Below are 13,515 nucleotides of genomic sequence, written 5' to 3'. Positions count from 1 at the left end.
CTGACCGTAGGTGTCAATGAATGCACAGACCCATCTGTCCATCACTGTGATCACAATTGCACTGACACACCCACCAGTTTCATCTGCACCTGTCGTCCTGGCTATCGCCTCATGTCCGACAGCAAAACATGCGACGACGTTAATGAGTGTGCAGAGACACCGAGAGTGTGCAGCCAGGTCTGTGAGAACACTGTTGGCTCCTACGTGTGTAAGTGTGCTCCAGGATTCCTCCGAGAGCCTGACGGTCGCAGCTGCCGTCAGAACAGCAACATCTCGCCCTACCTCATCTTCAGCAACCGCTATTATTTGAGAAACCTCTCAACAGACGGACAGGCCTACTCTCTAATCCTGCAGGGCCTGACTAGTGTGGTGGCCATGGACTTCGATCGAGTTGACAAGCGTCTTTATTGGACGGATGTGAGCCGCAGAGTGATAGAGAGGATGTCCTACAACGGCAGTAACAGGGAAGTGGTGGTCAATGGAGTTCTTCATGGGGAGGGCCTTGCTGTTGACTGGATAGCCAGGAAACTCTATTGGGTGGACAGCTTCTTGGATTGTCTCAAAGTTTCTGAACTAGATGGTCGATTTGTGAAGAAACTGGCTGAACACTGTGTTGATGCCAATAACACCTTCTGCTTTGAAAACCCCAGAGGCATTGTGTTGCATCCCAAATATGGGTGAGTATGTGGCAATGAGGAATGACGTCTTATGACAGAGCCTGATCGGTAAATGAATGAATTGGCTGTGCCAATGTGTTATTCTCTGGGTGTCTATCACCTATACTGGGTTTTGTAGTATATTGGTATCTGGTAGAAATATGTGTTTCAAAATAGCTATGTATATTTCAACTTAGTTTGACTTAATGTGTAGTTATAGTTATTGTAATGTAGTAATGTGTAGTTGTAATTTTATAGTTAAATTTTAATGTAGCATTTTATTTTATGGTCCTGAGATGTCATAATAAGTATCTTGGATATTTTCTGAAAAGAACTATGTAGAAGAGTGGAGGATAATCTCTGAGGCTGTTGTTTTAGTTTACCTACTTCTGATCTACACTAAAGCAAATTGGCATTTATTATTGAGAATATAATTTTTAATATTTTTTAAATTATTTACTGGGATTATTAAGACCGGTGAAATAGTTACCATTTGTTTGTTGTTGAATATTATTATTTGTAATATTTTGATATACAGAAAGATTATTTCTTGACATATGTATGACTATCATGTGATCCGAAGTGCTTTTCTTGGGTTCCTGTTAGATTTGTATACTGGACAGACTGGGGAGACAAAGCCTTTATAGGCCGTGTTGGAATGGATGGGACCAACAAGGTGGCTATCATTACCACCAAGATAGAGTGGCCCAACGGGATCACCATTGACTACACTAATGACAAGCTCTACTGGTCTGATGCTCACCTCAATTATATTGAGTATGTGCATTTGACAGTATGTGGTCACATTCTTTCTTCTTGCTTAGAGCAAGCGCAGTGAGACCAGTAACCCTTTCAATTTTATTTCTTTCCTCAGGTTCTCAGACTTGGATGGTCAACACAGACACACAGTGTATGATGGCGTTTTGCCGCACCCGTTTGCCCTGACTGTGTTTGAGGACACTGTATACTGGACTGACTGGAACACACGCACAGTGGAGAAAGGAAACAAGTATGACGGCTCTGGTCGTCAGGCCCTAGTTAACACCACACACAGACCGTTTGACATCCATGTATGCCACCCATACAGACAGCCTATTGGTGAGTGAGCTTTTTGTCATGTAACTTTTGTTTACAAAAGAGCTGTCTTGACGTGTCAACATTAAATTGATTTAAATACAGATACTACCAGATGAACAATACCTGGTCTGTATTTACACAGCTGTGCTGAACTGAGATTGTTTGACCGACTATGGCTCTTCCTCTGACAGTAAACAATCCCTGCGCTGTGAACAATGGAGGCTGCACTCACCTGTGTCTGATCCGTCATGGGGGGCAAGAACACACCTGTGAGTGCCCAGACCATTTCCTGAATGTCAAAATAGGAGGTGTGACCCAATGCCTTCCCATGTGCACCAGCACCCAGTACAGATGCGCTAACAATGAACGGTTTGTCAAAGTTTCTCTTTTTTATGTGACATACCTCATTTTAAACATCTGTGTATCACCATCAAACTGACCATGATAGATTATTTCTTATAATCACAATTCTCCACACAATAGCTCCTGCTCCCTGATATTATTTTGTGTGTTTATGGTGTCTTTAACTTCACTGAGGACTAAACTGAATCCCAGAACCAGTTTTCACATTCATTCATCATAATTTTGATAACTTGAAAACGCTTGGAACGCTTTTGGCTGTCATTGCTTTGGAAAAACAGTGCCCCCTGCTGTCATAGTGCTATCATGAGATTTTTCACAAAATCCCTCTTTTGTTGCACAAAATGTGCACAGATAGTGTAGAGATGAGGTTGATAGAGGCTTCAGATATTCTTGGTAGTGTTTTGTATGTTTATATAACTGCAGTTGTGTTAAAAATCCATATAGCTGGTACATATGCTCAAAGCAATGTGGAGAGCGTGATGTTTTGAAACACAAAATGGAATTAAGGAATCTGTTTGGGAGTTTGTTTTATGTAATAGATGTATGTAACATTCTGTAGTCTGCACTATTAAATGCATTTTCAAATAAATCTCTAATTTTTGTGCCTACCTCGGTTCGAACAGATGTATTCCTATCTGGTGGAAATGTGATGGTCAGAGGGACTGCAGGGACGGCTCGGATGAGCCCTCCACCTGCCCAACTCGCCACTGCAGGCTCGGACAGTTTCAGTGCAGTGACGGCAACTGCACTAGTCCACACTTCCTTTGCAACAGCAACCGGGACTGTCATGATGGCTCAGATGAAGATCCTGTGCTGTGTGGTATGTGTATTCCCTTGGCTCTCATTTTGGTAGCTATTTGCTGAAATATTAAGTACTGGGTGTTTTCACATTTGTGTTTTTCAATATGTCTTCCCTGTAGCTACACATCAATGTGAGACCCATCAGTGGCAGTGTGCAAATAAACGGTGTATCCCTGAGTCATGGCAGTGTGATGGTGAGGACGATTGTGGTGATCAGTCTGATGAGGACCCTTCCCACTGCTCCACCAGGACATGCCGTCCTGGACAATTTAAATGCCGCAACGGACGCTGCATCCCCCAGACCTGGAAATGTGATGTCGATGACGACTGTGGTGACAACTCTGATGAACCGTTAGAGGAGTGCAGTACGGACTATATAGTTTATTTCTCCTTTTTTACACCACTCATTGGTTTTTCTTTAATTTTACAAAGAGCAACATTTCAATGTTCTGATCTCTTAATGTGACATAAGAGTAAAGACAGACAAATATATATCTTGACTCAGCTGCAGGTACAGATATTACATTAAGCTTAGACTTAATTTATTTATAAAACTGCGCTAACCTTGTCTTCATTACTTGTCTTTGCTACTTGTTTTCTCCACAGTGGGACCAGCATATCGATGTGACAACCACACAGAGTTTGACTGCAAGACCAACTATCGATGTGTGCCTTTGTGGTCTGTGTGCAATGGCCAGAATGACTGCAGGGACAACAGTGATGAGCAGGGCTGTGGTGAGTCTTTTATCTCCTTGAGAGAACTGTTGCAGTGACTTGAAGATTGTTTGTCATTATCACTATCAGGTCTTATGTTAAAAGACACATTTATTACTGTTTACTGATGGTAAGATGAGGGTAGAGAAATTTTAAAGCATTTCAGGATGAGGAGAGGAGTATGTATTCAAGTGGTGAGTGAAGGGAAATTAGCCAACACCCAAGCTTCTGGTGAAGCATTACGCAGTTAGATAGTCGGGGGGGGGTTCTGATGGAGTGGGTTTCACCAATCACCCTCCCCCATAATTTGCTTCTCTCTGAGAGTACCACAGATTTATTAGCTGTCCAGTGGAATGGGTCTGCATATATGCATGTTCTTGCTCTGTCCTTGCGTGGGGGCAGGGTTCACACAAGTCTCTTTGTACTTTGCTACGATCCAAACACATGCGCTGCAGCCCTCCCATCTCTTATCAGAGGCCCTCGCTCCATTAGTGCCATGCCTGTGCAGGAGGGGAGATCCGTCCTAATCTTCCTGTAAGAATGTAGCAGGCTGGGCCAGGTGGAGAGCTAGGAGGGCAGGGCAAGTAACTCTGCTCTATCTTTGACCCCCAGCACCGTGTGGTAGAGATGGCTCAGACCAGCTCTCCTCCACTCCTCTCCCCTCTGTGCTTCTCATCTCAGGCAGTCTTATCCTCTACAGAAACAAACTGACATGGATAGAGGTCATCCATTTGTCTAAGACATGCTGCTCTCCTCCTTCTAGGACTGTTGCAGTTTAATTAAAAAAACAAGATGCCTTTCATTTCAAACTGACAGTTTCATATTACTTAAAAGCCTAAAAATTTGCAGTCACATCATCCAGTTGGTGCTCTGATTGATAAATGGACCCGCTGTTCTCCTCTAAAAAACTTTTAAAAAAATTCTTATATTATGTATTTCTTTATCTACATATTTTTATGTATGAATATGCTATAGTGTATTTGCTAGCGATGTCAAAATGTGCTTTAGAGTTAGTTACAAACCCCATGGACCTCCAGAATAGGAATCCAAAGTGCTCAGTGTCATTCACAACCTAATGTTTAAAACATCAACTGTGTGTGTCCACTCTATCCCCAGATGAAGTGACATGTGATCCTAATGGAGACTTCCGCTGTGACAACCACCGCTGCATCCCGCTCAGATGGAGATGTGATGGAGACGATGACTGTGGGGACAGCTCTGATGAACGCAGCTGCAGTGAGTGCTGCACTACCACTCAGTCAGTGGTGTTTGAGGGTTTGCTGTGAGCTTCCACGTATCTTCTGTGAACTGTCTAAATGAAATATGAGTGATGATGACAAAAAATACTGTAGCTATTATAATTTTATCAGACAGTAGGGAGGGTTTTGTAAAAGGATTAACACTCCTTCTGACATTGAGGAGAGAGGTAGTCTTATCAGCTGCCGGAGAAACATGCTGCCCTCAGCATGGCAGAGAGAAAGAATGGAGGGAGTCTGTCACCTCTTGCCCCTAAATATGTCTGAGATTATGCCATTTATTTAGAATGATGTAGCTTTTCAATGAGAAACTATGAACGTGGTAAAATGACGTTGGTGCCACTCCTCTTGTTGTTGCCTGAGAGAGCCTGAAATTGCAGGATTACTGCAGAGTAAAGTCCTTACATGTCACTTTGGCAAGTCTGGGCGTTTTTGTTTTTTCTTTATGTCACAATGCATTGTTACACGTTCGAGGAATGTTTAAAAGCTGATCAGTCTAAAACAGACTCCAAGCGTTAGATGTCGGAATAATGTTTTTCTAATGTGGAAATTGAACAACGTAACTTTTGTAAGTTCTGCATTTGCTTGATTCCACACTGAAATGACTGTTTTCATGTTTGCTCTCAGCTCCGCGTGCGTGCACGGAGAGCGAGTTTCGTTGTGATAATCTACGCTGCGTTCCCGACCGTTGGGTCTGTGACCATGACAACGACTGTGAGGACAACTCGGATGAAAGGGACTGTGGTAAGTGGAGGTTCTTTGTTTTGGCTCAGGGTCTGGCTGTTTGTGAGTAACCGTGAGCAGCACTAAACAAAGAAGCACTAAGGCTTCAACTTTTGAGGGATAGAAAGAAAAGACCACCAATAATAGTTTATTTAAAAAGACTTCATTCACTCTGGTAGAGCTGAAAGATTTCTTCCAGACAGTGATGGCCGAGTGCAGGACAGATCGTTTTAGAAGTCTTATTGAACACCATATAGATGTTATTCTAAGTCAGACACGATGTAAAGGGGAATGTCTCATGTAAGAAAAAGGAAAAATTTGGGTATTTGAGGTACTGTCAAATTTACAGTCTTTAATTTAAAATGTTTTTATTGTGATCAGGTAGCCAAAGCTACTTATCCTTTTATAGAGGATAGTTCCATATGAAATGTAATATTACGTTTAGTGCCCATTTGACTATGTTACAGAATTGCGGACGTGTCATCCTGGCTCCTTCCAGTGTGGCAGTGGACACTGTATCGCTGAACGATTCAAATGTGATGGCAATGCAGACTGTCTGGACTTTACAGATGAAGCGTTATGTCGTGAGTGTCTCAAATTTAATAGTTTTTCCTGTGGACACCATGTCACAGAAAAAAATCACAGTGAATTAAAGTACAGATTTATTATAGTTTGACAAAATGATTCTGACTTTCAGCAACTCGCTTTCCCAATGGCACATACTGCCCCCCTTTTCTGTTTGAGTGCAAGAACCATGTATGTGTTCAGCCTAATTGGAAATGTGATGGAGACAATGACTGTGGAGACAATTCAGATGAGGAGCTCCACCTCTGCTGTATGTAACATAAACACATGTCCAGCTCACAAAAAAACCCCCAAACTTTATTCAAGTTTCTTTATATGTTATTGTGTTAAATATTTAAATCTGTTTCCGTTCATCCACAGTGGACATCCAGTGTGAGACTCCATTCCGTTTCCGCTGTGACAACAATCGCTGCATCTACAGCCATGAGCTTTGTAACTCTATTGATGATTGTGGGGACGGCTCAGATGAGAGACAGGAGAACTGTATGTGTGAAACTTGTTGTAGTAGAGATTATTATACTAATATTAAGAGACTCTGTAAGTAGGTGGATTTATTTACCCAAACTAAAGTAATTCACATAATTAAATGAATCTACAGCATCTTCTGAGTTAATGTGGTTTTCCCTGTCTAGGCCAAAGTCCCACACATGGCCCTTGCACAGATGATGAGTACAAATGCAGTAATGGACAATGCATCCCCCTACAGTATGCCTGTGATGACTATGACGACTGTGGAGACCAGTCAGATGAGCTTGGCTGCCGTAAGTAGCATTAGAAAAGTTGATACCAGGACGTGCTCTACACAAAATTGATATTAAAATAATAATAATGCACATAAATATGATATATACACATTCACTTTCCAGAAATATTTAGTGACAACTTTATAATGTAGCTGCAGGTACTATAAATTCTGAAAGGTCTGAAAAGTCCACCATAACTGGGGTCCCATAGTGAGGTATATGTAGAAGATTGAAATTTGACTGATTTTTAGCTGGTCATACTATAAGCAGTTTAAATAATGCACTGTACCGAGTGAGTCTCTTCTGTTGACTATGATGTGTTGTTTTATCTACGCCCGTCAGACCATGGCAGCGGGCACACATGCAGTGGAAACATCTGTGAACACAACTGTACCGATCTGACAGAGGGAGGCTTCATCTGCTCCTGCACGCCTGGCTACAAGCCCAGACCAACAGAAAAACACACCTGTGAAGGTGAACAGCCATTAATCAATCATGTACTGCATTTAAACAGAATTATTATGCTACTTCAGTTCACGCTTTTCTCTGTCTTTTTGTTCATTTTGGAAATAGATGTGAATGAGTGCGAAGTATACGGGACGTGTCCTCAGGAGTGCAAAAACACAAAAGGCAGCTACGAGTGTTTTTGTGCCGAAGGCTTTGTCTCATTTGGAGAGCCGCATGGTACAGAGTGTGCTGCCCAGGGTAAGAGCATGGCATTCGTGCAAAAAAAAAAAAAAAATCATTACAAATGTTCTTTTTAATTTCTCATGAAAGAATAACATGGAATTGAAATTGCTAATAGCATTTACTGCACTTCTGTACAGGAAACCCACCAGTGCTGCTTTTGCCAGACAACATTCGCATCCGTCGTTACAACCTGTCGTCTGAGGCGTATTCAGACTATGTGGACAACACCGAGCACATCCAAGCCTTGGACTATCTGTGGGACCCAGAGGGACAAGACCTCAGTAAGATTACTGTAGAAGTTTTAATGTTGTCGCTGGCTGCAGTGAGTATGAAAGCAACAAGGTCTCTGTGTTTTGATAACCTTTTATCCTGTTACATGCTTTAGGTGTTGTGTACTGGACAGTTCTGGGTCGGGGATCTCAGTTTGGCTCTATCAAACGTGCCTACATGACCACATTTGATGACCATGGTAACAATCCAGTAAAGGAGGTGGATCTGAACCTGAGATACATCTCTAATCCTGATGGCATTGCTGTGGACTGGGTTGGCGGGTAATTCACCACGATTATGACTATGACTTATACATCTATACAAAGATATCTTGAAGTTTTTTATGGGTAACTAAACATTTATCGCCTTTTACAGGCACATTTACTGGACAGATTCAGGGACCAATCGAATTGAAGTGGCCAAACTGGATGGGCGATACAGGAAGTGGTTGATCCACACAGACCTCGACCAGCCTGCCGCTATTGCTGTCAATCCAGCACTTGGGTATGAAATCTGAGAGTTTCTCTTTGAGCTTGTTGTATCTTAATCCCTTTGTGCAGCTTGATAAGGCCTTGTTTCTGTGTTGGCAGAATGATGTACTGGACAGACTGGGGCAGAAAACCCAGAATAGAGTCAGCATGGATGGACGGTCAGCACAGAGAGGTGCTGGTGAGGGAGGAGGATCTGGGCTGGCCTACTGGGCTGACTGTGGACTATCTGAATGGAAACAGGATCTACTGGTGTGACTCCAAAGAAAACATCATTGAGTCCATTAAGCCTGATGGCACAGACAGGAAGATCATCATATCAGGAGGTCAGGACACTAAGATAGAGGACATGAAGTTTCATGGGAACTGTTAAATTCAGTGTTTTAATTAAATCACAGTGTAGGTGACTTAAGATTGAGTATAAAGTGCGTTGTGTTAACTCTGCTCCAGATATTGGACATCCCTACAGTCTGGATGTTTTTGAGGGGCATGTGTACTGGACGACAAAAGAGAAAGGTGAAGTGTGGAGGACAAACAAGTTTGGGAAAGGAAATAAAGTGAAAGTTCTAACCATCAACCCTTGGCTGACTCAAGTCCGCATTTACCAGGAGCATCGGCATAGCCACTCAGGTCAGAGAGTTTCACATACTGTTTATATGTATGTACAGATGGTATGTAGCAGATTCCAACAGAGGGTGTGTGTCTTAACAGCTCATCTTTGTAATATCGAAACTATTCAAAATCGGACGTTTGTCTCAGGGAACTTGCAGTATTTTAATTCTTACTACAAACCAGGACAGTACATTGTGTGTGTTTTCATGTGCTTGAGAGAGAATGTGTGATGATTGACACAGATGGGACTAATCTGTAAATTATGATCTGCCTACTAGAGAGGCTCGAGAGCAGAGCAGACCGGACAGACAGGCTTTCAGAGCTTTCAGAGCAGGGACAGGCAGTCTGCTGGCAGGAGCAGAGAAACACTAAAAAAAGAACTGACTAAAAAGTCAATAAAGAAACTGTTGAAGTGTAGCAAAAGACCCCACAGTGACAGGGAACATGTCACATACAGAAAAAAGGAGGCAATAGTATTTATCATTTATCTGTATGATGAAGGAAAAGAAGTAGTTTTTAATTTAACCCTTATTTAACCGAAATATCTATTTTAGAAGTGTGTCAGGTCACAACTGCTGCAAAATGAGAAGACGAATTGAAATAAGAATTCATTTTGATGAGTTGAGCTCACCTGAAAGAATTTATTTACAAGAAGGATTTTGTTCTTACTGTGAACAATAGTTAACATCATTCTTTATTCTCTGCTTTCTTTAGTGGTTAATCCTTGTAAGAATGTGTGCAGTCACCTCTGTCTCCTCCGGCCTGGTGGGTACACCTGCACCTGTCCACAAGGCTCCTCTCCGGTGGAATTTGATTCCAACGAATGTGACGCAGGTAAAGAAAAGCAAAACACGGACTGCATGAGCTGTCCGTCTGCAGTCTTGTGTGAGCCGTTGTGTTGCATTCATTCATAAATCCACATGTGCCTGGCTGCTCCTGTTTGCTGTTGTGGGTCTGTGCTGCGGTTTTGTTGTGCTGCTGTTCTTGATTCTGTGCGTGCCTGCCGTTTGCCCCTGCAGCCATTGAGCCGCCTGTTCCAATGCCCCTTGCATGTAGATGCATGAATGGTGGAACCTGCTACAATGATGAAGGTGATCTGCCCAAGTGCAAGTGAGTGTAGTCTTAGGTGCTGTATATACCAGTCCATCAGTCATATCCAGTAATGGCTAATATTTTAGCCATTTTTTATTCCACACATGATACTCAAGATCTTATAGTCCCATGTAAGAAAATGACATTTATGCTTACTTTCTGCAGATGTCCATATGGTTATGTGGGGAGCTACTGTGAGATAGGGAAGTCAAGGGGTGCTCCAGCAGGAACAGGTATTGTAATTCACCCACTGTTGTAATTATAATAAATAGGAATTCAAAGATTTTATTTTGGTGGCAGTCACCTGAAAGACTCTTTTACTTAACTGACTCTCTTTTACAGTAACTTGAATAGTTGATTAAACAAGTTCTTACACACCAAAAACCTGTGTTAGGCTTTGACACTGGATGACACATGGGAGCTGCTGTACAGTAACAGGGTGTTAACTTTAATGACACAGGTCGAGGCCAAACGGGTTGAAGGCATTTGCTTGTTTTAGAAAACAGTCTGGATAAGCAAATACCAAAGCGGTTGACTGGTCAGAATTGCACTTTTGCTTAATAAACAGCCAAATAGTCTATCATCGTTTAACTTGTCTAACTAATTAATGCTTAAGGAAACCACACATGGACAGTAATGGACATGGCAGAACAACTGAATTGGAATGTTAATAATCCACACCTATTGGAAGTGTTTAGTTTTCATACTGCTGTATGTTTTCACCTTTTTCTGAGCTCAGCTGTGGCTGTTTTCCTGGCTGTCATTATCATCATGATTACTGGAGCTTTGGCTGTCGGAGTCTTTCTCAACTACAAACGAACAGGATCCTTCATCCCCTCCATGCCCAAACTACCCAGGTATCTCAGCTCTCGGCTTTGATTCTGCTACTTCCATTCAGTGCATCTTTTAACAGATGAAATCTGACTTGATGCTCACAATAGAACATTTACATCAAAGTCCAGTTTTTTTTTTTTTTTGTTGTTTTTTTTTTTTTTTTTAAATCCAGCCTCAGCAGTTTGGTGAAGTCCAGTGATAATGGGAATGGGGTGACTTTCCGCTCTGGTGATAATGTTGACCTTGGACCGTCACACATTGGAGTGTCATTCATTGACACAGCCATGCAGATGGTGAGTCCTGTTGGTTATAACTAATCTTACTCTCAAACAAATATTCACTAACAATTTTTATCTTAGCCTTCCTTTCAGAACTGCTGGTATCAGCAAGTTAACAAATAGTGTGTCATTTGAGGTGTGATGCCAATTGTAAAATCAGTCTTACCAATATAATATCCCCACAGGATGACAACTTTGTCATGGAAACTGGGAGACAGCCAATCACATTTGAGAACCCCCTATATGCCACAGCTCCAGGAGGGTCTGGTGACCCTGCTGTTATTCATGCCACACAGGTGCAGTTTTGATTGATCGTTTTGTATTTTTGTGGTCACACAGATTCACATGATAAACCATGGCACCACAAATAAATTCAATCAATCAACATTTATGTTCTGAAATAAAAACAAAACAAAAACATTTTCTAAAAGTAATTTTCTTTAGTTTTATGTTTATGGCAAAAGGTAACACATCATCAGCCTCATCTTTATCCAATACTTTATCAGCATAAAAAAAAAAGTCCAGCACACAGCTGTCCTTTTTTTTTTTTTTTTTTTTTAATGCTATATGAACATAACAAGTACCTCAGGTTTTGATGACATTTTGCCATTTATGGTAAGAACATTGTCTATGGAGCATGAAAGAAGAACTAGGGTAGATTCAAGTATGTTTTGGTCTTTTATGCAGATGATGCAACATCAGTAAAGACTTTATGAATGTGCTGGTGCCTCCTGAGGGTTGCCTGAATATTTTAATAACCATTGGCCATGACACATTTGGGTAATTTGTTAAGGCAATTAGCTCAGTTGTCACGACAACTATGCATTTTGTACTTCTACACAGGTGACTGTGAACGTGAGCGGGGAACAGCTAGAGAACAACTTTGTGAATCCAGCGTATCGCGGTGATCAGAGTGCAGGCATCGTGAACACATCTTCCGTCAGCATCAAACCCATTCAGGTGAGCGTCTTCATACAGTAGATTTAGAGTAAGTCCACATAAATCGACTGTTATGTCACCTTACCTGTGTTCTGTTGCAGGAGTCAAAGTGGAGCTTATTCAAACGAAAATTAAAGCCAGGTACCACATTTGAAAACCCTTCGTACTCAGAGGTGAGTACGAAAAATATTAAGACACCAATTACACTAAACATAAATTTGAGGTAATTTTTCATCCTTTTTTTACTCTCTGCTTTGATTTGCAGATGAAAGATGAAAAGCCTGTAGACGGCAGTGGGGACTCTTCTGCCCCTGAGCCCTCTCCGTTTGTCCCACCTGCCAAACCTCAAAAGAGGGATCGTCCTAGCACCTTCTCGCCAACCGAGGACAGTTTCAAAGACACAGCTAACCTTGTCAAAGAGGACAGCGACATATAACCCCCCGTCTCAGATGGGAATTGAGAAAAAAGAAAACACACTTTGCACAGAATTTATTTTTTTATGCAGCCTGTGTACAAATCTCAAATTGTTTTAGGAAAGAGAAATACATGTCTATAGAATGAAGAAAACGTCTCCTGTGACTATGCCTTCTGACATTTCTTATGCCAATTCTTGTGTTAATGTTTTTTTTCTTTGTTCTGATATACATTATGTATATCTTTGCACTGAAGCTGCTGATAGAAATGTTAATAAATATGTTGTATATTTGTAAATTTGAACAGTAAGATTTTGATGCAAAAATCTTCAAAATAATCTTATGGCTAGTCCAACATAAACACAGTAACACATAAAAAATAAGCTGCATTCTGAATGTACAGTACTTATATGATTGAAGGGTATTGGAGAAACGCATTGGATATTTTTGCCGCTGAACAAAACTGAAGATGTATTTACTTCATCTTTCATGTTGATATACCTCATTTCAGGGCTGAAAAATTAAAGCAAGACAAAACTATTTGGATTTCAACTCCTTTTTCAGATATGTGCTCCAGTATAAACAGATGCATTAGCTGAAATACATGTGCAAAGCATACTTATTGTACTTTCTGCACAGGTTGTGACTTTAAATCAAATGATTGTTTTATATTAATGATACTGGATTAATGGCCAAAAGAGTTTGGAACAATACTTGAATGTGCCCATGACACGTGCCCTGAGGATGCAGGTGTAGACAGTGGTTTTATAAACAAGGTGAATAAATTCTTATAGAGTGATTTATTTTGCATCATAATGAGGACACTTCAAACTGTATCTGATCAACATGTCCATATGGTTTAAATTGCTGCTGCTGAGACATGAATGAATAAATTTCCTGTTTTGATACACAGTCTTCCCACTTTTTTAAAACCTTTTTGTCATAATATATGTCTTGTCTTATTTCACACTGTCAGTGGTG

General features: G+C 41.1%; 1 protein-coding gene across 1 annotated transcript in view; it reads left to right on the top strand.

Moving 5' to 3' along the window:
- lrp2a (low density lipoprotein receptor-related protein 2a) overlaps positions 1–13,442 on the top strand; it is a 43,255-nt gene extending 29,813 nt beyond the window's left edge. The window contains exons 50-78 of the mRNA XM_026294756.1: positions 11–677; positions 1,263–1,433; positions 1,531–1,754; positions 1,925–2,102; positions 2,720–2,916; positions 3,017–3,262; positions 3,504–3,632; positions 4,728–4,847; positions 5,495–5,611; positions 6,058–6,174; positions 6,288–6,425; positions 6,536–6,658; positions 6,808–6,936; positions 7,261–7,392; positions 7,492–7,623; positions 7,746–7,889; positions 7,994–8,159; positions 8,254–8,382; positions 8,469–8,692; positions 8,817–8,996; positions 9,693–9,812; positions 9,998–10,088; positions 10,236–10,303; positions 10,810–10,927; positions 11,077–11,197; positions 11,368–11,478; positions 12,026–12,142; positions 12,223–12,294; positions 12,387–13,442. Coding sequence (XP_026150541.1) covers positions 11–677; positions 1,263–1,433; positions 1,531–1,754; positions 1,925–2,102; positions 2,720–2,916; positions 3,017–3,262; positions 3,504–3,632; positions 4,728–4,847; positions 5,495–5,611; positions 6,058–6,174; positions 6,288–6,425; positions 6,536–6,658; positions 6,808–6,936; positions 7,261–7,392; positions 7,492–7,623; positions 7,746–7,889; positions 7,994–8,159; positions 8,254–8,382; positions 8,469–8,692; positions 8,817–8,996; positions 9,693–9,812; positions 9,998–10,088; positions 10,236–10,303; positions 10,810–10,927; positions 11,077–11,197; positions 11,368–11,478; positions 12,026–12,142; positions 12,223–12,294; positions 12,387–12,557 — 4,652 coding nt within the window. The 3' untranslated portion in view covers positions 12,558–13,442. The remainder of the gene's footprint in view (positions 1–10; positions 678–1,262; positions 1,434–1,530; positions 1,755–1,924; positions 2,103–2,719; positions 2,917–3,016; positions 3,263–3,503; positions 3,633–4,727; positions 4,848–5,494; positions 5,612–6,057; positions 6,175–6,287; positions 6,426–6,535; positions 6,659–6,807; positions 6,937–7,260; positions 7,393–7,491; positions 7,624–7,745; positions 7,890–7,993; positions 8,160–8,253; positions 8,383–8,468; positions 8,693–8,816; positions 8,997–9,692; positions 9,813–9,997; positions 10,089–10,235; positions 10,304–10,809; positions 10,928–11,076; positions 11,198–11,367; positions 11,479–12,025; positions 12,143–12,222; positions 12,295–12,386) is intronic.
- The last annotated feature ends 73 nt before the right edge of the window (positions 13,443–13,515 follow it).

This window comes from Mastacembelus armatus, chromosome 21 (genome assembly GCF_900324485.2).
Source record: "Mastacembelus armatus chromosome 21, fMasArm1.2, whole genome shotgun sequence".
Taxonomy (NCBI): Eukaryota; Metazoa; Chordata; class Actinopteri; order Synbranchiformes; family Mastacembelidae; genus Mastacembelus; species Mastacembelus armatus.
The sequence above is the reverse complement of the archived record's forward strand: the minus strand, read 5'-3'. Positions and strand labels throughout refer to the sequence as shown.